General features: G+C 35.0%; 2 protein-coding genes across 2 annotated transcripts; both read right to left on the bottom strand.

Annotated features, from left to right (window-relative positions):
- Positions 1 to 904: 904 nt before the first annotated feature.
- Positions 905 to 24,274, bottom strand: LOC116114922. The gene is given in 8 exon segments (XM_031401051.1): positions 905 to 1,147; positions 1,641 to 1,676; positions 1,678 to 1,746; positions 21,656 to 21,736; positions 21,826 to 22,006; positions 22,730 to 22,904; positions 22,994 to 23,886; positions 24,078 to 24,274. Coding segments are annotated over 7 exon segments (1,671 nt in total). The 5' UTR covers positions 23,880 to 23,886; positions 24,078 to 24,274.
- Positions 5,613 to 8,833, bottom strand: LOC116114939. The gene is made up of 5 exons (XM_031401068.1): positions 8,371 to 8,833; positions 7,295 to 7,345; positions 6,424 to 6,557; positions 6,070 to 6,170; positions 5,613 to 5,958 (listed from the first exon to the last, which is right to left on the bottom strand). Exons 1-5 carry the CDS (start codon positions 8,740 to 8,742, stop codon positions 5,777 to 5,779), a joined length of 840 nt encoding a protein of 279 aa, XP_031256928.1. The 5' UTR covers positions 8,743 to 8,833; the 3' UTR covers positions 5,613 to 5,776.
- Positions 24,275 to 25,666: the final 1,392 nt, after the last annotated feature.

Raw genomic sequence — 25,666 nt, 5'->3', positions numbered from 1 at the left:
AACATACACAAAGAAACCACTCAAAATTTTCTACTTCAACATGACATGACCTTGATCTTTACCATAATATTCTTCCACAAAACAGGTCCAACAAAAATCATCTTAGTATAAATGCAGGAGGCGCTGGGAACACTTGCATCGCGTTGTTATTTCAAAAATTGATCGCAGCACAAGAAATTGTCCCATATCAATCTTATGGTGTCTTGGAACATGTTTATAGATCGAACGATATTCCAGCTTTTCTTCCTGAAAATATGCACGAAAAGGTATAAGTACATGTATACTTCTTCAATATGAGAAAACACAACTTAAGGACATAAAGAAAACATATGCATTAGTCACAAGTTGCAAATATCGTATTCCTTTTTTCTTTACAGTGAAAGGAGTTGCGAAGAAGTTGATTTCCGGAAAAACTAAAATATTACTTTCAATTCAGTCTATGATCATAATATATTATCTAAAAAAGCAACAGCATATATATGACTCAATCAACTGAACACTCAATTTGTAATCTAGTTTCTCCAATGGTAGCCAGCTGGGTAAACATTCATTTGATACTGATATAGATATCAATGAGGCATAATTGTTCTCTATTGAATAGATTCAACAGACAGAGCCATCTGTATAACAGTAGAAGAGTAAATGATAAGAGTACATCAATAGAAGCAAGAGGCTTTGAACATGGTCACAACTGCAGAATTTAACTTTAATAGTAGATTTCTCAGTCTGGAGAAAGATGGATTTAGGATAAAATAATAAAGTATGCACTAGCAAATGAAAAACAGTTTCTAGCAATGGCTCCCAAGTCCGAGATATATTAATCATACATTAGAGTAGGCCGTTAAGTAAAATACTGAAAACAGATAAACACACTAAATTACCTGTAGTTCTGAAACTAATCTTTTCAATTGCAGGGTAGTCTCATTGTAGCTTCCCCAGTTCCACTCTTGAAATCAGATCGATCAGCATATCTAACCTTGAGCCTTAGTGATGGGCTTTTATATGATTTCACTTTTGTGTGCCAAACCCCAATAACACAGTATCTATTCCATAATAGCCCATCCCATGGCCATCTCAATCCACCCTTCACCTCTGGATCTAAAACTGCCGAATTAATCAAATCTCTAATACTATGCGATTCGTCATCCTGGAAAAAAGCATAAAATCACTTATACTAAAGAATTGATTCTCAAGGATAATTATATGCAGCTGGAGACACTAACAAACACAAAATCTAATTGCACAAACTTTACCATCAAATAAGTCTACATGTAGGCAACTAAAATTGATTAGGATGATTACATTTCTTCATTTTATCACTTCCATGATGTCTGTAGTTATTATTCTATTTCAATCCTTGGTAAAGCGAGCCAAGTGAGTCAATAAGATTAACTGTCTGATGATTGTCTAATGTGCATGTGTTAACGTGGGAAATAAACATCATGAGATAAAACAATGCTAAAGAGTATAAAAAAATTCCTAATTTCAACACTTCAAAGTTGCTTCATCATTTTCCAAAATTGAAAACTCCTACTTAGGAATTAACAAGTTAAAAATAAATTAGAAGAAAAAAGAAGAAACTTGACATTAGATTGGTACAACAAACATCTAATGTATATGCATGCTTCAGAATAACTTACAGAGAGAGCAGTTAAGATCCTCTTACTGCCTAGCACAACCTAGGTCTAGATCCTTTTCAAGGCATGATACGTCCACAACCAAGTGACGAACTTGGTTTAGTTCAACCTACAGGAAAAAAAATATTGTATTACACATAGCTCCCCTATATATCAAACGGAAGCAGCATGAGTGAATAGAAATGTAGATAAATTAGGGAGGAAAGGAACTTATTAACATAATTGATTGATTCCCAACAATCATATCAGTTCAAAGGCAATTCGAAAAATGGCAAATCAATCTGGTCAAATTCAGTTCAATCATTATCAATATTATTCAATAAAATCATAACAATCTCCATTAGTACTAATGCACTTTTAACAAGTATGGTTTCTAGTCTTGTTCAGACTAGTAAAACTGTGAAAGTCTCATTTCGTTATTTATTTTAGCTCCCCAACTGTAAGTGTAGAACAACCTTGATTATAAGGTTGTATAATATCTTCAACTTTAAAAAATATTGAAGCAGTTTTTAATGGTAGGTCAAATCCCAAATATGGCATCAGTCTCAAGATTCAATCTAGTATCCATATGTAACAGTTTGTAAGTAGCGAAAAACTTACCTTATACAGCTCAAGCGTTTTATCTTCTCATACTACATTTGCAAGAAATAGTTGAGTCTGGACGTGTTATGTCAGAAACCTAGACAAGGAAAACAAGCTCAAATCAGTACCTAATCAAATAATACAAGAAATTTGACCATGCAGACATGTTTAGCAAAGTACCTTGACATGGTATATATCCTTCCCTCTTCAAAATCAACTCCAATCTTAGGCACAATGACATTCATGATGTTTTCCATGTATGTATTAGGAACATTAGTGTAAAACAATCTCTTCAGTTGTCTCAAAGTGGCTTCAGAAAATTGATCTCCTCTGATATTTTCTAAGCTCATTGAATTGCTCCTACATGAAGACAATAGTTATTACTTAGCCCACTGATAAATAAAAGTTAATTACTATGTTTGCTTCACATTACAAAACTAACAGGAGATTAGAATATGTGCGAAAGTTAATATATTAGTACAGATAATATTATAATTATACGGTAAGCAATATTCCTAATACAGTAAATCTAGCAAAGTGGTCACATACCCATTATATAGAATTTTTCCAAACCTAGCTACCAATATGGCTTTCTTCCTCTAATTTTGGCACTCCTTTCTTTCCTCAAAAACTCAAAAGAAGACAGTAAATCTGGCCATACGGTCTCAGCCAAAAATTCCCATGGGCGTTTCAATAAATTCCCTCTCATTTCATCATTTTCTGTCAGCCACAACCAAAAAAATTCATACTACCGAAGTACCAATTGAACACCTTACCATAATTCAAGAACAATGGAACATATGAAGACAAGACCAAAAAAGAAGACCACTAACCTTTACCCAGTTGAGTATTCACTAAAACTAAGGGCTTTCATTGTTTTCCTCTCAATGGTTTCAACCGAAATCGGCTCAAGGCGTAGAGAAGAAGGAAACCGGTTGTCACCATCCAAACCAACACACACCACACAGTAATGCATTGTCTCCATACATAATCTTCTCACTCCTGTCCCTTTAGGTCTATACGGTCGCAAGTTCAAATTTTTCTTGAACTGAGGAGTGAACAACTCAGGAATTGGGGATGGCCTCCCAAACTCATCAAATGTTGCAAGTTCGAACATGTCTTGAATTGAGGAAGAAGCCCCTCTGAGGAGTTGGAAATGGCCTCTCCAAGCCACTGAATGTCGCTTGTAAGGTGAACGTAAGCCATTAGAGCAACAGCAAGTATGCACAACCTTATTACCACGAAAACAATCAATTTCAACAAAAGTTAGAGGAAAGCAATCACGTTTCTTCAAATAAAAAAACACCAATTCCTCAAATAAACCAATGAAACAATAAAACCTCTAAACATAATAGAGACAAGATTCAAGATAACCATTACTCCAACTTTCTTGAGTTTCAAGAAGAAATTGAAAGAGGAAAGTAAAATAATGCAAGAAAAACGAATAAATGAAGTGAAAAAGGACAGGAGATAGTTGTGATACCTGGAGAGAAACGAAGGAGTGTTGTTGTCATGTTTAGAAGGGGATGATGGTGGGAGTTAAATAGAGGAAGAAATGGAAGAGAAATTGGTAACCCTTGTAGAACAAGTAGTGAAGTGAAGTGGGTTTTGTTTTGGAATTAAGAATTATTTGACAAGATTCAAATCACTGCTCCAACCCTTTGCTTGTAAGGGGAATGAGGAGAGAGTAGACAAGAAACAGGAGGAAGAAACACTTTTTATCTTTCCTGGCTCTTGGAGCGACGCGTGGTTCATCAACCGGTTCGATCATAGCCGTCGATCTACAGTGAATCTCGACCCTCCATTCGTCAAGCAATCTTGATCCTTAGATGTGGCCACGTGTCAATCATCCACCAAGGGTGATCAACAGTCAGATTTCCATATTCATATCCGTTGCCGCACTTTACCTCAACTTTGCGTATGGACAACTGTAGTCGCCCACGTGTGACGAAAAGTAACTGCCAAGGGCTATCGCATTTAATACGACATGACCGCGTGGAATTTACACAAGTACCCTTTCTTTTCAAATTCCTAGTTTATCGAGAATATCACAAAAGAGAAAAGGTCAAGTGTAGAGGACGTCGACTGGGCATAAGTCCAACTTATGAAGCTCAATTGAATCTACATCCAACACCCTACCGATGAATGTCAAGCTTGATATCAAATCGAGCAATAGTCTTCGAAGCTCGAAATGAGCACAGAACACTAGGGGGCAGATGTTGTATGTGATTTTTCTACCAAGATCGAAGTATTGCGAGGTTATAGCTTGATCCAGGACTAGCTCAACTGTACTTATTGTTCGACCCAACATTAGCTCGTCGAGTTATAGCTCGAACTAGCACAAGCTAGTCGTGACCAATTTTCGTAGTTGTTGAACCAATTCACGGATAACTTCAGATCCCAGATATTTTGGGCGTAGGCTCAAGAGTTCAAGTCGTCGAACCATTTTAAAAATCTCTTTGCCATTTAATTTAATGTACTTATTATTTATTCACTGCTGGTTATCCGTGATCACGCACACATCAATTCCGATCCCGACTATATCGATCGGATCACTCTAGTTGGTGTAACTCTTGCTTAACTATAATTTTTTTTTTTTTTTATCAAATAGTTCTTCAAAGATAAAAACTTTTATCACAAATACCCCTTTGCTCTAATTCGTTTACATTGTCATTGTGTTCAAAACACTTTCTTATACTTACATTTTACCCCCGACACTTTCTTATAAGGACAAAGTTATCATTTTACTCACCTACCACCACAAACAGCAACATAACAGATTTAGGGTAAATAAATATTCATGAGACAGTTTTCAAATTTTAAAGGGTCCATTTGTCAAAGGTACAAAACTTGCATCCAAATTTTAAGTTTGGAAACCTTAAGAGTCCAATATATTTCTATACGAAGAAAACTAAATGAGATGAGATAAGATCGTTAACAAAATTTTATATTTTTGTCCCTAAAATTAGAGAGAAATGAATGAAAAAAAATTAATTGTTTAATGTTTAATTATATGAATATATCTAATCATTTATAATCATTTATTGAGATGAGATTAGTTATATGGAAGTCTATTTAATGGGTTGAATGTTTGCATCAGCTTATTACTAGGCCTGTGTCTGAACCAACTTGCATGCACCTTAACTAATCTTCAGTGTCTTGAAGTTAACAACCGAGTAAATCTCCAATGGTCATCTCATCCCTATTAGCAAGGATCAAACTCAAGATCTCTTGAATAATACCTCAAAAATCCCTATTTAACCACTTGGCTACCCAATGGTGGTTTTAAAGTTATTGTATTGTAATTCATGAATATTCCTCATTGTTGGACAAAAATGACAAAATTCAGAATTTCACCAAGGAATTTCAGGATGTCCAGCATTTCAAATAGCAGAGGTGGAACAAATGGACTTTCTATTTCTTTGATATTTGGAATTTATGGGCATTCGTACTGTCCAAATACAATCAACCATTTGGGCTGATGCCTCAGTTTCTCTTATCTATTTACACAGGCAGTAAGCAATTCATTGAAGGGAACTTGGATGCAGCCAACTTCATTAGATTTCCACCCTATCAATTCCATTGTCATCTCCGTTCTCAGAGCTGAACTCCCCTCTAGAGATCATATTCATGAACGACTTCGTGGCTTGGCCAACAGCATGGGAGGTTTTCTTTGCAGCCCCAGCAACAACTGGTTGCAAAGAGATGATAGGGAGACTTGCCCTCTCTTGAATCATAGCTGGGTCATAAAAACAAGTCGCAAAAAATCAGACATGGTAAAGGAAAGTAAAGCAGAGATAATTTTACTAGTAACCGAGGGAAAAAGCAATGGACACCACTTTATACTTACAGATGGTTTGTTGGCGAGCAACTGTACCAATCTGTCGGATTCCAGCTTCTGCTGCCTGCACAGCTTGGGCTGATTTGTTGACCCCATCAGCAATTTCTTGGCTAAATAACAATTCCCATAAACAATATCATTAGTATTTTAAAAGAGAATAGATAAGATGATTCTTAATAACAGGATTATATGCATAAATAAATATACTAAAATCTCCAGTTTAAAGGCATTGTTTTTCTTAGGTTTATTTGAAGGAGTCCTCATAATACTTAATAAGACAAAAATGTAGAGATTCCAAGGGTACAAAATTGCCAGAACAGAACAATAAAGAATTTAGTTAAAATGTAAGGATCTTAGTTTCACCTTAAGTCACTCAGTTCCAGAGTGAGATCACTGATTTCCATGCCTGAAAGCCTAATTGCGGCCATTGTACTGGGAAGTTCCTCGCGAGCAGTATCTGCTAGCTTTGCAAGAGATGTTGCCGCTCTCCCCATTGCCTACAGGCCAGATTATGAAACAGACAAATAGAACCAACTTGCATAAGATGAATTTAGGAATGATAAATCGTCCACAAAGAGGCAGAAAGAAACCTATAATACTTTCAGATCCCCAGCATCATAGAGAATCAGATAAAGTAGCTTGCTTCCATGGGATCAACAATACTTGAGATCTATACCTCATTTGAATATCCAATTACTTGTGGGAATTAACTAAGATGGCCATAATAGAAATTAAAAAATCCACTTGAATCAAGAATGTAACATTGCCGTGCATAATTCTCTAACTAATTAACTGGTGTGCTAAATACAACAGGCAATAGCACATTCTCAAATAATTATATGCTTCAAGAGCCTTGTGATATTCTAAATAGGCATGATTGCATTGTAACTGTCAGTGATTTCTTATCAGAAGCAGTGACTAGGGCTTTTAGATTTTCTATACCCAATAGTGGTTCTCATAACCGCAATTAGACACTCTGATAGGCCAACAGTACCACTGTTCAAATTTATCTAACCAACAGGAGACTGGAAACTTATCTTTATCTAAGGTAAGCATTTTGTCTCATATTCCAATACTAATCATGCTGAAATAAAGATAATTGAAGCTTATATTGGCAGGGAAACCTTGAGATCCCAAGTTAGGCAAGAGCAACAAAAATCTATTAGAACATTGAATATCATACAATACTGTTTAAGCCAGATCACTATAGAAGGAAAAAAATTTAATTACTTACATAGAGTGTAGGAACAGCTGAAATAACAAGGCTGGTGAAAGCGACAGAAGTCTGCATGCAATAGAAGTAACTTGTATTCATAAGTAATGGAACAACTTTGCCAGTGCAGTCAACAAACTCATAAAAGCCAGAGGTGAAAAAGAAACGTAGGGCATTTTTCAACTTGAAATTCAAACCCAACAGCACTATAAGGATATTGAAAGAATTTCAACAAAATTCAAACTTTTTAATTGTATACCAAAATTTCCTCATAATTAACCCTTAAATTTGTCTCAACTAAAACTTAAAATACTTAGATTTACATATAATCACCCATCTAAACTTTCTCCTGAGATCTCTAATTGTCAATTATGGTAAACAAACAACCCTATCATGAAATTCCACTCTACAAAAACTACACAAAGCACATACGCATCTCAGAATAATAAAAATCCCACAATTACTAAAGGATTTTTGATATAAAAACTCATATTTTCCATTTACACACCAATCTAACAGTTAACATCATTAGACCACGCCATGGACAAAAAGTTGAAATCCATGAACAAATAATTTAAAGACATTAAGCTCTCAATCACAATAAAACCCATAAACCATATTTAGAGCCTAACAGAATCTTCATTTTTTTTCTATATCCAGCCAACCAATACGACTGCCTGGTTCAAATTTCCATAAAGCTACATGTAACAACAATACCAACAAAGATTTCAAAACTAAAGCTCCTAATCACAGCAAATTCAAAATATTAACAAAAATAATCATTCATAATACACTTACTATTTGCACAACACCATTATAGACCTGCTGAGTAGCTTAATCTCCTACAAATTTACTTAAAACCCAGGTAAATTTATACCAAACAACGAATACCCATCGAACAATTCAAACCTTTTAAGCTCCAAATCACAACAAAACTACAATATAACTACACAAACCCTAATTACACTCACCGCCCAATAACATAACCAACTTGAAATTCATACAAATCCCTTATGAATAACACACAATTAAAAATGCCCATAAAAAAATTCAAAACTTCTAAGCTCCCAACCACAAGAAAATCCAGAAAAGCATACCGTGCAAGCAATAAAAGTCAGCAAAAAGAAAGCTTGATCACTCAAGCTTAGTTTAGCGGGCGGAAGATAAGAGGGAAGAGTTGGTGTTGCTACTTGTACATTGAATTCAGTCTGCAAATTTTCTTCAGGAACTGAACTTTCTGATATGGGGTTTGATGTTGATTGTTTATTGGAGCTATATGGTGTAGAGCGAGTTTTTGAAGAGTGAATTGGGGGCAAAAGAGAGTGTTTTCTCATTAAGTGGGACGTTAAAGGGAGGAATTTGGGTAGCGAAATTGAGGTTTTGGGAATTAAAATAGGGTTCTTTGAAGAAATTGAAAGAAATGGGGTGAGGGAATGACAGGAATTTGGTTTTATAAGATTTGGTTTCATTGTGAGAATTGGATAGAGGAGATGAGTTGAGTGAGCTCGGAAAATATAGAAAATCGTTTTTTTCTAGTGTTTTGTTGTTCAAAGATGGTATAAATTTAATGAAGCTTTTATAATTTAAAAAAATATTTCTATTTTTATTTCTTTCTCAAAAGAGAAATTCAGTAGAGTTTTTTTTTATATTTAAAAAATATTATTTTGATAAATTGATGAAATTTTAGGAATAATGATTGAAGCATGGTTTTATTACAATTCAGTGATTTCACTGCAAAGATAATTGAAAAATATGCTCTAATCATTGTTTACCATATGAAATTGTTTAATACAAATAATTCTGTTTGTGAGAGGCTGACAGCTAATAGACAGAGAGAATGTTTCAGTAATAGTGCTTGATTAAAATATAATTATTTTAAAAATTATTCTTACAAATTTTGAGATCAACAAATCCTTTTCTCTAAGAGTAAGTCAATAACACTCTTAGAGATGTCAATAAAATTTATTGACTACCTTTTTTTTTTTTTTTTTTTCTTATGATGGGATTCCAGGCCAATTTCGTATACTTTAACTAATCTTTAAGATCAATTAAACATCTTACAAGTCCATTGTTTCTTTTTTAATATACTTCAACTAATCTCTAGAATTCATTAAACACTCTACAAGTTTAATATTCTTTTTTTTTTTTTTTTTTATGATCAGGATGTCCAAGTCAGCTTATGCGTACTTCAACTAATTCCTGAGACTCTTAAACACCCTATAAACTCAATTTCTAAAGTAAATCACAATATAAATAAGAATTTCAAGATGTTCAACCCAAATTGTTAATAAAGGAACAAACTTTCTTACCTCTATACCAATCTCGAGGTTAATTTAGCCTTTCTTTTCTCCCAAAAGGAAATCAATCTGATAATATCATTAGAGTTTTCATTTATATATTTTTCTAAAATTTCAGAATTTTTTACATAATCTTGAATGGTCCCAATGCAATGGGAATTTTGAATTGTTCACCATTGCTTGAGTAAAAATGCTTAGCTTAGTGAAAGGTGACACTGACAAGCAACAATAATCCACAAATACCAAATTTATAATAAATTTAACGTCTCTTTACAGGAAGAAAAAACGATGAGGAGAAAATGATACAATACACAAAGAACCCACTCAAAATTTTCTACTTCAACATGACATGACCTTGATCTTTACCATAATATTCTTCCACAAAAACAGGTCCAAACAAAAATACGTCTTAATATAAATGCAGGGCGCTGGGAACACTTGCATCGCGTGGTTTATTTCAAAAATTGATCGCAGCACAAGAAATTGTCCCATATCAATCTTATGGTGTCTTGGAACATGTTTAGATCGAATGATATTCCACTTTTCTTCCTGAAAATTGATGAACGAAAAGGTATAAGTACAGTATATTTCTTCAATATGAAAAAGCAACAATTAAGGCCATAAATACTAAACATATGCATTAGCACAAGTCGCAAATATCGTATTCCTCTTTTCTTCACAGTGAAAGGAGTTACAAAGAGTTGATTTCCGGAAAAACTAAAAATTACTTTCAATTCAGTCTATGATCAAAATATATTATCTAAAAAGCAACAGCATATATTGACCGAATCAACTGAACACTCAATTTTGTAATCTAGTTTCTCCAATGGGCAGCTGGGTAAACATTCATTTGATACTGATATAGATATCATAATAAGGCATATATTGGTTCTCTATTGTAAATATGATTAACAGACAGAGCCATCTGTATAAACAGTAGAAAGTAAATGATAAGAGTACATCAATAGAAGCAAGAGGCTTTGAACATGGTCACAACTGCAGAATTTAACTTTAATAGTAGATTTCTCAGCTCTGGAGAAAGATGGATTTAGGATAAAATAAATAAAGTATGCACTAGCAAATGAAAAACAGTTTCTAGCAATGGCTCCCAAGTCCGAGATATATTAAGTCATACATTAGGTAGGCCGTTATAAAATACTGAAAACATGATAAACACACTAAATTACCTGTAGTTCTGAAACTATCTTTTCAATTGCAGGGTATTTCCATTGTAGCTTCCCCAGTTCCACTCTTGAAATCAGATCGATCATATACTAACCTTGAGCCTTAGTGATGGGCTTTTATATGATTTCACTTTTGTGTGCCAAACCCCAATAACACAGTATCTATTCCCATAATAGCCCAATCCCATTGGCCATCTCAATCCACCCTTCACCTCTGGATCTAAAACTGCGAATTAATCAAATCTCTAATACTATGCATTCATCATCCTGGAAAAAAGCATAATCACTTTGACTAAAGAATTGATTCTAGGATAATTATATGCAGCTAGAGACACTAACAAACCAAAATCTATTGCACAAACTTTACCATCAATAAGTCTACATGCAACTAAAATTGATTAGATGATTACATTCTTCATTTATCACTTCCATGATGTCTGCAGTTATTATTCTATTTCAATCCTTGGTAAAGCGAGCCAAGTGAGTCAATAAGATTAACTATCTGATGATTTCTATGTGAATTATTAACTGGGAAATAAACATCATGAGATAAACAATGCTAAAGAGTATAAAAAAATTTCCTAATTTCAACCTTCAAAGTTGCTTCATCATTTTCCAAATTGAGAAACTCCTAGTAGGAATTAACAATTTAAAAATAAATTAAAGAAAAAAAGAAGAAAAGCTTGACATTAGATTGGTACAACGAAAGCATCTTAATGTATATGCATGCTCCGAATAACTTACAGAGAGAGCAGTTAAGATCCTCTTACTGCCTAGCATCAACCTTAGGTCTAGATCCTTTCAAGGCATGATACGTCCACAACCAGTGACGAACTTGGTTTAGTTCAACCTACAGGAAAAAAAATTTGTATTAACAATAGCTCCCCATATATCAACAGGAGCACATGAGTAGAAATGTATAATTAGGGAGGAAACGAACTTATTAACATAAGTGATTCCCAACAATCATATCAGTTCAAAGGCAATTCGAAAAAGTGGCAAATCATCTGGTCCAATTCAGTTCAATCATTATCAATATTATTGAATAACATCATAACAATCTCCATTAGTACTAATGCACGTTTAACAAGTATGGTTTCTGGTCTTGTTCAACTAGTAAAACTGTGAAAGTCTCATTTCGTTTATTTATTTTAGCTCCCCAACTGTAAGTGTGAAACAACCTTGATTATAAGGTTGTATAATATCTTCAACTTTAAAACATATTGAAGCAGTTTTTAATGGTAGGTCAAATCCCAAATATGGCATCATACTCAAGATTCAGTCTAGTATCCATATGTAACAGTTTGTAAGCAGCGAAAAACTTACCTATACAGCTCAAGCGTTTTTATCTTCTTTCATACTACATTTGCAAGAAATAGTTGAGTCTGGACGTGTTATGTCAGAACACCTAGACAAGGAAAAGAAAGCTTCAAATCAGTACCTAATCAAATAAGTACAAGAAATTTGACCATGCAGACATGTTTGCAAAGTACCTTGACATGGTATATATCCTTCTCCTCTTCAAAATCAACTCCAATCTTGGCACAATGACATTCATGATGTTTTCATATATGTATTAGGAACATTAGTGTAAACAATCTCTTCAGTTGTCTCAAAGTGGCTCAAAAATTGATCTCCTCTGATATTTTCTAAGCTCATTGAATTACTCCTACATGAAGACAATAGTTATTACTTAGCCCACTGATAAATAAAAGTTTTACTATGTTTTGCTTCACGTTACAAAACTAAAAGATTAGATATGTGCGAAAGAGTTATATATTTAGTACAGATATATTATAATTATACGGTACAATATTCCCAATACAGTAAATCTAGCAAAGTGATCACAACCCATTATATAGAATTTTTCCAAACCTAGCTACCAATATTGGCTTTACTTCCTCATATTTTGGCACTCCATTTCTTTCCTCAAAAACTCAAAAGAAGACAGTAAATCTGGCCATACGGTCTCAGCCAAAAATTCCCATGGGCGTTTCAATAAATTCCCTCTCATTTCATCATTTCTGTCAGCCACAACCAAAAAAATTCAATACTACCGAAGTACCAATTGAACACCTTACCATAATTCAAGAACAAATGGAACTATGAAGACAAGACCAAAAAGCAGACCACTAACCTTTACCCGTTGAGTATTCACTAAAACTAAGGGCTTTTCATTTGTTTTCCTCTCAATGGCTTCAACCGAAATCGGCCTCAAGACGTAAAGAAGAAGGAACCGGTTGTCACACCAAAACCAACATCACACCACACAGTAATGGCATGTTTCCATACCTATCTTTCCACTCCTGTCCACTTTAGGTCTATACGGTCGCAAGTTCAAATTTTTCTTGAACTGAGGAGTGAACAACTCAGGAATTGGGGATGGCCTCTCCAAACTCATCAAATGTTGCAAGTTCGAACATGTATTGAATTGAGGAAGAAGCCCCTCTGAAGGAGTTGGAAATGGCCTCTCCAAAGCCACTGAATGTCGCTTGTAAGGTCGAACGTAAGCCATTAGGGCAACAGCAAGTATGCACAACCTTATTACCTAACGAAAACAATCAATTTCAACAAAATTTAGAGGAAAGCAATCACATTTCTTCAAATAAATAAACACCCAATTCCTCAAATAAACCAATGAAACAATAAAACCTCTAAACATTAGAGATGAACAAGATTCAAGATAACCATTACTCCAACTTTCTTGAGTTTCAAGAAGAAATTGAAAGAGGAAAGTAAAATAATGCAAGAAAAACGAATAAATGAAGTGAAAAAGGACAGGAGACAGTTGTGATTACTTGGAGAAGAGAAACGAAGGAGTGCTGTTGTCATGTTTAGAAGGGGATGATGGTGGGAGTTAAATAGAGGAAGAAATGGAAGAGAAAATAGTAACCCTTGCAGAACAAGTAGTGAAGCGAAGTGGGGTTTTGTTTTTGGGAATTAAGAATTATTTGACAAGATTCAAATCACTGCTCCAACCCCTTTGCTTGTAAGGGGATGAATGAGGAGAGAGTAGACAAGAAACAGGAGGGAAGAAAACAGACTTTTTATCTTTCCTCGCTCTTGGAGCGACGCGTGTATCATCAATCCAACAGTTACCTACCGGTAAACTTAGATGATGGCTATTTCCGGAAAGCACAAATTTATCTTTTTGAGAGAGTTAATTTTTTTAATAATATTAGTCCCACGTTCAAATATATAAATAAATAATTATTTTACATTAATTTTATGTAATTTTTATTTAGTTGTATAATTTAATTATAAATATAATATTATTTTTATTTGTTTTTGCATTTAAAAAATATAATACGATGATTTATCAAATATATATATGTGTGTGTGTTTTGGTATTTATTAATATTTTCATGATAAAATTCTAATAAACCTTTTTTAAAAATAATTATTTAACATATAAATATTTGTGACCCAACTTTAAATTTCAAAGGATAGTAGCTTCTGTAGTTTCAATATTTATCTCATTATCTTCGATCATCTATTAAACTCTCCATCAATTCTTATATAATTTTCTTATAAAATTGGAATAATTTTTTTTTTTTTATATATATATGAAAATAAGTATGTGACATAAGTAGTATATTCAAGTGATTTATTAATGGGTAATTATTTTAAAAAGAAAACACTATAATCATTTAGCCTATAGTTATGAAGATTGGATTGAACTTTGTTTCTGTCATCTCTTCAGCAAAGGATTTTAATATTTTTTTTCAAAGGATTACCAAAATGTTATTGTGAATTCTGAAATGATTTATAATTATTTTCCAAATATAAAATTCATAAAAATTGTTTACAGGAACGTTGATCCATAATTAAAAAAAAAAAAGATAAATATAATGTTTTCGAAACAATTCCTTTTTAATATAATTAAAATATATTTAAAAAGAAGGAAGAATATGATATTCCCCATTGTTGGACAAAATATTGGCCCATCAATACAAACTTTAAATGGATATTTCATGTTGGTTTGGATGAATTTTTATGTCGTAATTAAAAAATAATTTTCAAAAACTAAAATATGATTTAAAATTTTAAGTTTTATCTTAGTATTTTTAATATTTAAAAATATGTTTGATATAATAGTTAAAAACTATAGAAAACTGTAAAATCAACATTACCGTTTTCTAATTTACACTAGTTTTAGGATCATATTCGAAAATTGTTTTAAAAAACAATTCCACTTATTTCTACCAAATACATTTTTATAAGATTTGATGTAACCTTTAAAAAAAAAAAAAAATTGTATATAAAGTATTTAAATATCCCAAATTTTTTATGCCGAACATTAGAGATTTACTTTATTTGTTCTCTTAATATATAGTTAAGTCTCAAGTGTTACAACAACTTTTAGGAAAGTATTAAAAAACACCTTGTTGAGGGTTATATAATATAAACACCTTGTTTATATGTTTTTTTTTTTTTTTATGATCAGGATGGTTCAGACTATCTTGCACGCACTTCAACTAATCTTCAAAGTCTATGAATACCCTATAAATCAAATATTCTAAGATAAACTGCAAATGTATAGAACCCTAAGGTGGAATTTTTAATGTTCACAAGGGTTGTATGTATTTTATGAGACTTTTGATAATTTTAGGAGGTAAATATACTTTCCAAATTGTTGGGACGCTTGAGATATACGCTATCTTGTCAGAGGTGAATAAATTAACCCAAACATGTAGTAAAGATAAACAATTATAAGAAAACTATTTATCTTTGTATCAACTTTCCCAACATAATAATAGGTTTTGCATAGTACAACGCTGCAACAATATAAAACTTAAATCAAAATAATAATACTTGTAATATCCTTATTACATAATTGTATTATGAGCAATACTACTCTTACAAAGACAAAAACAAAAAGAGACCATACAAAGACAATTTTTCACCCTTCATCTTCATGATTTCTCTCTCTCTATCCCTTTTTTCCGTTTTTTCTTGTTTTTTCCTTCCTAGTGATGTCACTTTGTAGCTCTCTTGTAGTGTCTTTGTAAGGATAGCATTTTTCTTGTATTATAGCCATACCAGTCGCTAAATCAACCCATGGGTTGATATCTCAGTTTATGAAACCATAAAAACATCTCAGATTTGGCTTGACATCCCATTTAGCGTGCAATCTTCTTCTCTTTTAACCTTTACTTGGTACATCTTTTGGTAGCAATTTTTCCTAATGTTTCTGTCCTCCCACTTTCAATATAATCAGATGTGTCAAGAACTGCTCACAACACAGGAAATGTTCCCAATATCCTAAGGTGTCCTTAAACATACCATATATGAATCGCTTTCACGCTTCTGTGCCTACAAATTGAAAACAAATCACAATAATGAACACATGCTTGATCTTCATAATATAGTCAACAACTGAAATATACACTCCGTTCCACAAAATCATATTCAAAGGCTACTTTATACATGGATCGGTATCATTAAAATGATATCATCAATAGTATAAACAGGTTTAAGAGAGAGAGTCTTTGACTAAACAGCAAACAGGTAAATGAAGAGTATCTCTATAATAATATTGGACAATCTAAATGGAAACTTACCAGTAATCCGAAACTATTCCCTGAATTTTAGAGAAACCTCCCTTCTAGCGCATCCTCAGTTGCAGTCTCAAAAATATCGATAGCACTTCTTACCTCGAGCAACAATGATGGGCTTTATAAACTTCAGATATCGTGTGCCAAATCCCAACAACCTTGTATCTACTACTCGAGAATACACTGTCTGAGGCCATCTGAATCCACCCTTCTTCTCCGGATTACAACTGCAGAATTGATCAGTTGCTAATCCTCTGCCTTTCATAATCCTGAAAAAGTGCATACAATTATTTGAACATTATAACTAATTTCAAGGATAATTTGAATCCAGCTAGAAACTCTAAGATATGAAAAAATGCATGTTAAACCACTATTATTTTTGGCTTTACAGATTATATTAGTGTTAAAAAATATGCAATAAATACAAATTTCTCCACTAAAAGTGTGTGGAGAAATATTTTCTTGTATATTCTAATGAAATGTTACATGAATTTATAGCAAAAATAAAAAAAAAATCTAGGAAGTAATTGTTACAACATTATAATTCTATTTCCTATTCCTATTATATTCTATTTCCTATATTACAAAGAGAATAATTCTATTTCTATATTACAGAGAGAATAATCATATTTCCTATTTTACATTTCAACACTCCCCCTCAAGCTGGAGCAATAAGTCATATGCACCAAGCTTGTTACAAATAAAGTCAACACGAGAACCTTGAGAGATTAGTGAGGATGTCTGCTAACTGGTCGTTGGGATTGACATAACTAGTTGCAATACACCCTGATAGAACTTTCTCTCGAACAAAGTGACAATCACTTCTATGTGTTAGTCCTCTTCAGAAACACTGGATTTGAAGCAATATGAAGGGCAGCCTGATTATCACAGGTAACTTCATTTGTGATACTTCGACAAATCTCAACTCTTGAATTAGTTGTTTAACCAAACCAGTCACAAGTGGCTAAGGCCATTGCACGTACTTTGCTTCAGCACTTGACCTTGCAACAACTGCTGTTCTTACTTTTCATGAAACTAGGTTTCCTCCAACAAGAACACAAAATCCTGAGGTAGAACGTCTATCAGATGGAGAACTGCCCAATCAGCATCTGAATATCCGACAATATGCGAATGGCCCTTATTTTCATACAGTTAACGCCTACCTGGTGCTCCCTTGATATACCTCAAAATCCGAACAACTGCATCCCAATGACTATCACACGGAGTTTGAAGAAACTGACTCACAACACTGACAGAAAAGGAAATATCCGGTCGTGTGATAGTAAGATAGTTAGTTTTCAACAAGTCTTCGATACCTTGCAGGATCAGTAAGGGTCCCCTGTCCACGTGAAAGTTTTAAATTAGGATCCAAGGAGAGTCTATTGGTCTGCAATCTGACATCCTGTTTCCTCTGAATATCCAGTACATACTCCTCGAGAAATAACAATACCAGATTAGACTGAGCGCTTCATGCCAAGAAGTATCTGAGTAGCCCTAAGTCTTTCGTCTGAAAGTGTTGAACAAGTGTGCTTCAACTGTTCAATGCCATCTGATCACTTCCTGTAATAACAATATCATCGACATAGACAACCCAGATAGGTACACTGCCCTGATGATGTATGTCTATAGAAAACAGAGTGATCAACTCACATCGAATCATACCAAACTCTTGGATACCGTGCTAACAAATTGTCCAAACCAAGCACGAGGGACTGTTTTAGACCATATAGAGAACGACGAAGTTTACATACCAAACCAGACTCCCCTGAGCAACAAAACCAGGAGGTTGCTCCATAAATATACTTCCTGAAGTTCACTATGAAGAAAAGCATTCTTAATATCCAATTGATGCATAGGCCAATTCCGAATGGCAGCCATAGCAAGAACAACCGGACGGAAGACATCTTAGCAACAGGAGGAAAAAGTGTCAAAATAATCTGTCCCATAGATCTGAGTGTATCCCTTGGCCACCAAACGGGCTTTCAGCCGATCCACCTTACCATCTGGACCAACCTTGACAGTGTAAATCCATCGAACCAACAGTCGAATGGCCCGAAGGAGGAAACTAACTCCCAAGTAGATTATGATGCAAATCAGACATTTCTTCAACCATTCGGACGCCACCCGAGGTGAGAAAGTGCCTCATGAACATGCTAGGAACAAAAACAGAAGAAGGGTGGAGACAAAGGCATAATATGAAGGATTTAACGATGATAACTCAAAAATTGTAGATGGGATGAGGGTTGCGTGTAGACCGCATACCTTTCGAATACAATGGGAAACTGATCAGCTGGAGACAAGACGTGGCATTGGAGGAACGGGCACAGGACTGCAGTAACAGGGATCTCAGGAACGGCAGCGGGAACATCAGGATCACCTATAAAAGGAACAGATATTGTCGACAGGAAGAGTGGTATTAGTAGGTAGACTGAGGTATCGAAACCGAAGATATGCGGGGAAAGCAACGATGGAATTGGTAGAACATCCACTACCGGATCAGACTCCACTAGAGGATGAGGAAAAAATGGGAAGAGAAGACAAAGAACGTAAAATGAGCAGAGATGAAGTAGCGATGTGTGGCGGGAGAATAACACTGTAGCCCTTCTGAAGACGTGATACCTAAGAAAATATTCGTAGACTTGGCTGACAGTTTATCCTGACCGGAGGGAAATGTGGAACAAAACAGGTGCTCCCAAAGACACGCGGGGAAGAGAAAATAATGGAGTATCAGGGATAATATGGAGTGGGGAACCTGATCTTGTAAGACAGAGAAAGGCATGCGATTTATTAAGTAACAGGCGGTTAGAACCGCGTCAGTCCAAAACCGGAAGGGACGTGGCTATGTAAAAGAAGAGTGCGAGCAGTTTCAATGAGGTGTCTATTTTTTACGCTCAGCAATGCCATTTTGTGGGGATAAGCACAAGAAGAGCATGATGAAGAATTCCCTGAGATGTCATGAATTTAGTAAAGGAATCAGAGGATATTCACGAGCATTATCACTTCGTAATATACGAATGGTAGTATTGGTTGATGTCTTAATTTCAGCACAAATGATGAAAATATGGAAAATAATCAGAACGAGAGCGCATAAGAAATAACCAAGTGCAACGGGAATAGTCATCAATAAATGTAACAAAATATTTAAATCCCAAAGTAGAGTTAACACGACAAGGACCCCACACATCTGAATGCACTAACTCAAAGGGGGACGCAGCCGTTTATTGACCACGCTTTGGAAAAGAAACTAGAGTATGCTTTCCAAGCTGACACGATCACAACAAGGATGATAATGTAGATAGACCTGGGATCATTTTCCGAAGTTTGGAAAGACTAGGATGGCCCAAACGACTATGAAGGAGATCTGGAGACTCGGAGACCAATGCATGCTGTAGATGGGTATGGAGATGAAGAGAACCTGTGACTCACGTCCTGTGCAATCATCGCTCCCGTGTCGCGATCCTGTATACAACAGGTCAGTATCAAACGAATAGAGCAATTTAAGGAGCGGGTAAGTTATAACAGACACGAGATTAAAGGACATTGGGAATATAAAGCACAGAGTCTAATGCTAAGGAGGGGAGGGGTTTTGCACATCCAATAGCTGAACATGGCTTTAGAACACTGGCTAAAGTAACAGGAGGTAAAGATACATTATTTGTTAATCTGAGTAAGTAAACGAGGGTTACCAGAAATATGATCCGAGGCACCTGAATCTAGGACCCAAGGTTCTAAAGCGGAAGACTGAGAAGGCAAGCATTGAATTACTGTTTGAGCGACGGAGGCATAGATGAAGAAGATTGTTACTGGCTGATACTGTAAGTATTCATCATAATCAGTACCTGTGAGAGTTAAGGAGGGCTGAGATGGCACTGTAGAGGACTCAGAATGAAGATCAGAGTGATCAACTGGCAATATTAGCACCTGGGTAGGTCGTTCAGTGGTGATGGAGGGAAAGAAAAACCACTTGTATGTGACTGAGAGGCTGATTTTGAGGAATCCATGAGAAGGTCAGAGGTCTTGAAGCTGACAGAAAAGCAAAAACTTATGTGCACCGGAAAAAACAGAATACTCGCCGGAAAAAACAAAACACTTGCCGGAAAAACGAGCGGCGCGTGTAGCGGCGGCCGGCGACGAAATCACTCGGGTTATGATGACGAGGGAGACGATCAGTCTAGTGTGACTAGACCAGATTCTGATCGTTGCCAGAGAACAGTCGCCGGAAAAAAAATTCCGAGAAGAGAGAAGAAAAAAATTTGAAATTTCAGACACTTGGCTCTGATACCCGATGGAGAAAATATTTCTTGTATATTCATAATGAAATGTACAATGAATTTATAGCAAAAATAAAAAACTAATCTACGAGTAATTGTTACACTCCTATTATAATTCTATTTCCTATTCCTATTATAATTCTATTTCCATATTACAAGAGAATAATTTTATTTCCTATATTACAGAGAGAATAATTCTATTTCCTATTTTACATTTCAACAAGTGGGAATAGAAGCAAAAATCTCAATGCACAGCGTTAACCATTTTAAGTCTACAAGTTGGAAAACTGCTAATATAGGAGCATTTGGAACACTTGACCGAACAAAATCTGGATGTTTTCCACAATTTCAATCAATAGGAACATGGTTTGTCATAGTTAAAGTAAATTTGACCAATTGTGATATAAATTTAAGATTATTATATTAATGTGTTTTATGTATGAAAAGTGTATAATATTTCAAAATTAATATACATTTGGTTAATGGTTGTAAAATTTATTGAACAGTTTTTCAAAATGCATCTACAGAAATTCAATATCTACCAAACAATATTTTAATGTATTCGTTTTCAGAAAAACTGTTTTGATAGAGAACATCTGATCCGATCTAAAAGCATGAAAACACAATATTCCTTTCTCATTTTCATCTTTTTTAAACTAAATGCTTTTACTTAAGTTCTGACTAGAAAAAGACATGTATGACTAAGATCAAAAGTAAAAAGAAAAATAAACAAATAGCAAGGTGATGCTAAATCGGTCAAACTGAAGCATTTTAAGTGCATGGTTGTAGATAACTTACAGTCAATGCTGTTAAGACTCTTGCCGCTAAGCACAGCCTTAAATCAACATCTTTATCAAGGCATGATACGGTTACGACCATGTGAAGAAGTGGTGAATTAGTTTGACTACAGGAAGAAACACTTATAATTTAATATGAAATTCCCTATACAAGAAGAAAAAACACCTGTGATTACGAAATAACCCTAGTTACTGAATTCATGAGTTGTTTCATCTCCATCTGTAACAGCACACAAATATTTGATTGTAGAATAAGTTAGAAGCATATAGCTTGCCTTATAGAGCACAAGCTTTTTATCATTGTTTAAAGTACATTTGCATGATATAATTGAGTCTTTTTGTGTGCTGTCAGATAACTGCAAAAGGAAAAAGGTTGTTAAGTCAGTATTTAACTAAACCAAAAGTACAAGAAGCTTGATATATTGAGCTCAGAAAAGTTGATTACCCTGACATGGTATATATCCTTCTTATCATCAAAACCAACTCCAATTTTTGGCACAGCTTCCCTTATAATTTTTTCCGTGTATGAAGTTGAAACATTTGTGTTAAATGATTTAGTCAATTTTCCCAAAGTTGTCTCAGGAAGCTGACCTTTTCTGACATTGTCGAACCACCTTGAAGCATTCCTGAATCAAGAAGATTAACATGATAGTTGCCACTTGGCCGACTTTTAATTACAACTATTACTGGCAGATGCTTGCTTTAAATTTTGAAAACTACTATTAGATGTAATAGCAGACCAAACATATTTATACAGTAAGATATGGGTAGTAGGGAAATGGGAACTTCTGGTGTCAAAGAAATGTATGTAAATGGTCAATCAAGAAATAATCAGGCATGGCAATGGATTATTTTGTTTCCAGCAATAGGCTAGGAATGTGCCTATACAGATCAAATACCAATTCTTAATTTGAATGAAAGCTTTTATGAGATCTAACTAAACGTGGGCACCATTATCCAATACATCTAGTCCATTAAGGATTCTATCACTAACTGGCATAAGCATTCTACTAGGCACTGTAAAGTAAGAATTTTGATATTTTCTATGACTTTGCTCACGTTGCATCAGGTGGAAATTAATGAGTGCTAATACCGTAAGGTATCGCTTATTAATTGTTTATTTTCCAAGTCTGAACTGCTAAAAAGTAAGCAACCATTTCCATTTTGATTATCTGATAATTGGCTGTTAGAGAAGTACAACTAGCACATACAGAGTGATTTTTCCTTCCCTCAGTTTTCAACATATTGCTAAGAATTAAGAAATATCCCCCAATTATTTTGTGGTGACTATAACAAGAATTTTTAAGGGAAAAAAAAGCTAGCTGTTCAGAGAAAACTGGAAAACATACCCATGAAAAATATTTTTGCCAAATCTAGCAACAAATTTTGGATAGACTTCCTCCAGGTCTTGACACTTCATTTTCTTCCTCACATTTTCTAAACAAGACAGCAAATCTGGCCATACATTTTCTGCTACAGATTCCCACGGTCTTCCGGATACATTCCTTCCCTCTTCATCCTTATCTAAGAACCAAAAAGATAAAAATAAATAAATATTTAGTTAGCTGAATACAAGATTTTAAGTGTAATACCAAAAAGGGCATACCACTAACCTTTACCCAGACGACTGTTCACTAAAACTAAGGAGGGATTTTGTCCAGTTTTCTTTGTGGGTTCTAAAGAAATCTGCTTAAGACACACAGAAGAAGGAAAATGATTATCATTTTCCAAACCTGTTGGAAGCCATTTAAAAACTGCGCGTTCTGGGTATGCAATACTCCTAGTACTTTGTACATTATGTCTCGGCAATCTCCACATAAAATGTCTATTGTTTGGAACTGGGGATGGCCTCTCTGAATCATCGGAATGTCTATACTGAGGAACGAATTCCCTTCGAGTTGAGGAAGGCCTTTCTGATTTAATTGAAAGTCCATTGAACCGAGGATCAAGCTGCCTTTGAGCTGGGGATGACCTCTCCCAATGCTTTGAATGTCGCTTGTGTCTTGCAGCCATGACGACATTAATACTTTGTACATCATGTCTCGGCGATCTCCACAAAAAATGTCTATTGTTTGGAGCTGGGGAGGGCCACTCTGAATCATCGGAATGTCTATTGTACTGATGAACAAATTCCCTTCGAGTTGAGGAGGGCCTTTTCGATTTAATTGGAAGTCCATTGAACCGAGGATCAAGCTGCCTTTGAGCTGGGAATGACCTCTCCCAATGCTTTGAATGTCGCTTGTGTCTTGCAGCCATGACGACATTAATACTTTGTACATAATGTCTCGGCGATCTCCACAAAAAATGTCCATTGTTTGGAGCTGGGGATGGCCACTCTGAATCATCGGAATGTCTATTGTACTGAGGAACAAAATCCCTTCGAGTTGAGGAGGGCCTTTTCGATTTAATTGAAAGTCTATTGAACCGAGGATCAAGCTGCCTTTGAGCTGGGGATGACCTCTCCCAATGCTTTGAATGTCGCTTGTGTCCTGCAACCATTGCGATCCTAATAGAAATAAACAGTCACTTGAACAGTCAACATCAATTTTCCAGATTCTAAATTGTCTAAACTTCTTCAGGTTTCCCAGTCATCAAAATGAGGAACACATAAAATAAAAATGATTAAATAAATAATAATCATCATCATCAATGGATAGAAAACTAACAATTCATATAATCAGAACTCGTCTTACTTACAAGGGATTTCAAAGGCTGAGCAGTCTTGTTTACTTCAGGTTGATCCTCCCACTTATGCATATACTTATCAAGAAGAGAGATGTCTCTATCCTGCAAACTTCTTCAAGAAGGTGTTTACTTTTGGGAAAGTGAACCATTAAATTATTAAAGATTGAAATGACCTTTTGCTTTCCCTTTCACAATTCTTGGTGGGTCACGCATTTGTGGAAAAAAAATTCATTCAGATTTTGAAGATTGGACATAATAATTACATAGAAACTTCTTAATTTAAAACTTAAAAATAATTATCTAACGTATAAATATTTGTGAGGCTCGGAGCTGGCTCGTGAGCCATTCGCAATGAGCAATGAGTCGAGTTCGATTGGGTTTTAGGCGGATATTTACAAGTATTAGGGGTGTTATGGAAATTGACATGCAAAACTTTGTAAAAATACAATTGTCCCCAGTTCCCAATTAATCGAAAATTCAAATCAGATGTTCAACGTTCGCGCAAAACCCATTTCAGAGAAAAAAACCCTAACCCCTAAATTGGACAGCCCTGATTTCCGTCGACCACCGCTTCAGCCGACTGTTTTTCCGTCGACCACCGCCTCTTCTCTCCGTCTCCTTGGCCGAAGACGACGCCTTTTGCCCCAATCTGCAAAGACTTTCAGAATCCACTTCAAAAATTTTACGGGTTTTCGCCATGACTATTGCTTTATGTGTTGGTCGGGAGATTGCTGTTTGATTGGAGAAATGTTTTGGAGTGAAATTGGTTTGTCGAAGTTGTTATTTGGAGTTTTGATTTGGAAGTGTTGTTGTTTTTGTTTTGGAGTGAAATGTATTTGCCGATTGAATTTCTTGCTGATGGAATTCGGCATTTTCACTTTGCCCACCACCTGCTTGATAAATTGCCCAAGCCACTCTCACATACATCCCACTGACTTCCTCCAGGCATGTTTAGGTACTGAATTTCGAGCCATAGCTCGATTTCACACAAGCTAGCTCGTGTTAAAAACGAGCCAAGTCTCGAGCCCATTTTCCCTGGTTCGTCAAGCTCTAGACTCGACTGGAGGTCGCCAAAATGTTCACCGAGTGAGGCTCGTTTAGGACAAAACTCGACTCGACTTCATTCTTTTACAGTCCTATTTGTGGTCCAACTTTGAATTTCAAAGGATAATAGCTTCTGTAGTTATGAAGATTGGATTGAACTTTGTTTCTGCATCTCTTTAGGAAATTATTTTAATATTTTTAAAAAGAGTAAATGACATTTTCCCACCCAAGGTTTTACCTAAAGACACTTTCCCACCTGAAAAAGTTTCAAAACAACACTCTCCCATCAACCCACCAGCGGTGGGTGGGTTCTGGTACCCGCCCTTTTTTAAAGGAGCCGGAATCAGCCAGTTTTTGAAAAATGGAACCTGTAAAATAGGTTCCGGTTCTAAGGTCCTGAAAAATTCCCTATTTGTTTAAAAAATGATAAATAAACCCTTAAAAAGCTACAAATACACCCTCATCTTACAACAAATTTTGACCATTGGATTTAAGTCATATACCAATTGTTGGGATATTGTGGCTCGTTTTCCTATTTGTTTTCATGTAAAATTGTA

This window comes from Pistacia vera, unplaced genomic scaffold (assembly GCF_008641045.1).
Source record: "Pistacia vera cultivar Batoury unplaced genomic scaffold, PisVer_v2 Contig728, whole genome shotgun sequence".
In the NCBI taxonomy this organism is placed as follows: domain Eukaryota; kingdom Viridiplantae; phylum Streptophyta; class Magnoliopsida; order Sapindales; family Anacardiaceae; genus Pistacia; species Pistacia vera.
This window is presented reverse-complemented; position numbering and strand designations above follow the sequence as displayed.

Coding starts and splice junctions, on each gene's coding strand:
- LOC116114939 (XM_031401068.1), bottom strand. CDS start 8,742: ATGAAACCAAATCTTATAAAACCAAATTCCTGTCATTCCCTCACCCCA. Junction 6,171..6,423: donor CTGGAACTGAGTGACTTAAG/GTGAAACTAAGA, acceptor ATTGTTATTTAG/CCAAGAAATTGCTGATGGGG. Junction 5,959..6,069: donor TGCTCGCCAACAAACCATCT/GTAAGTATAAAG, acceptor TTTATGACCCAG/CTATGATTCAAGAGAGGGCA.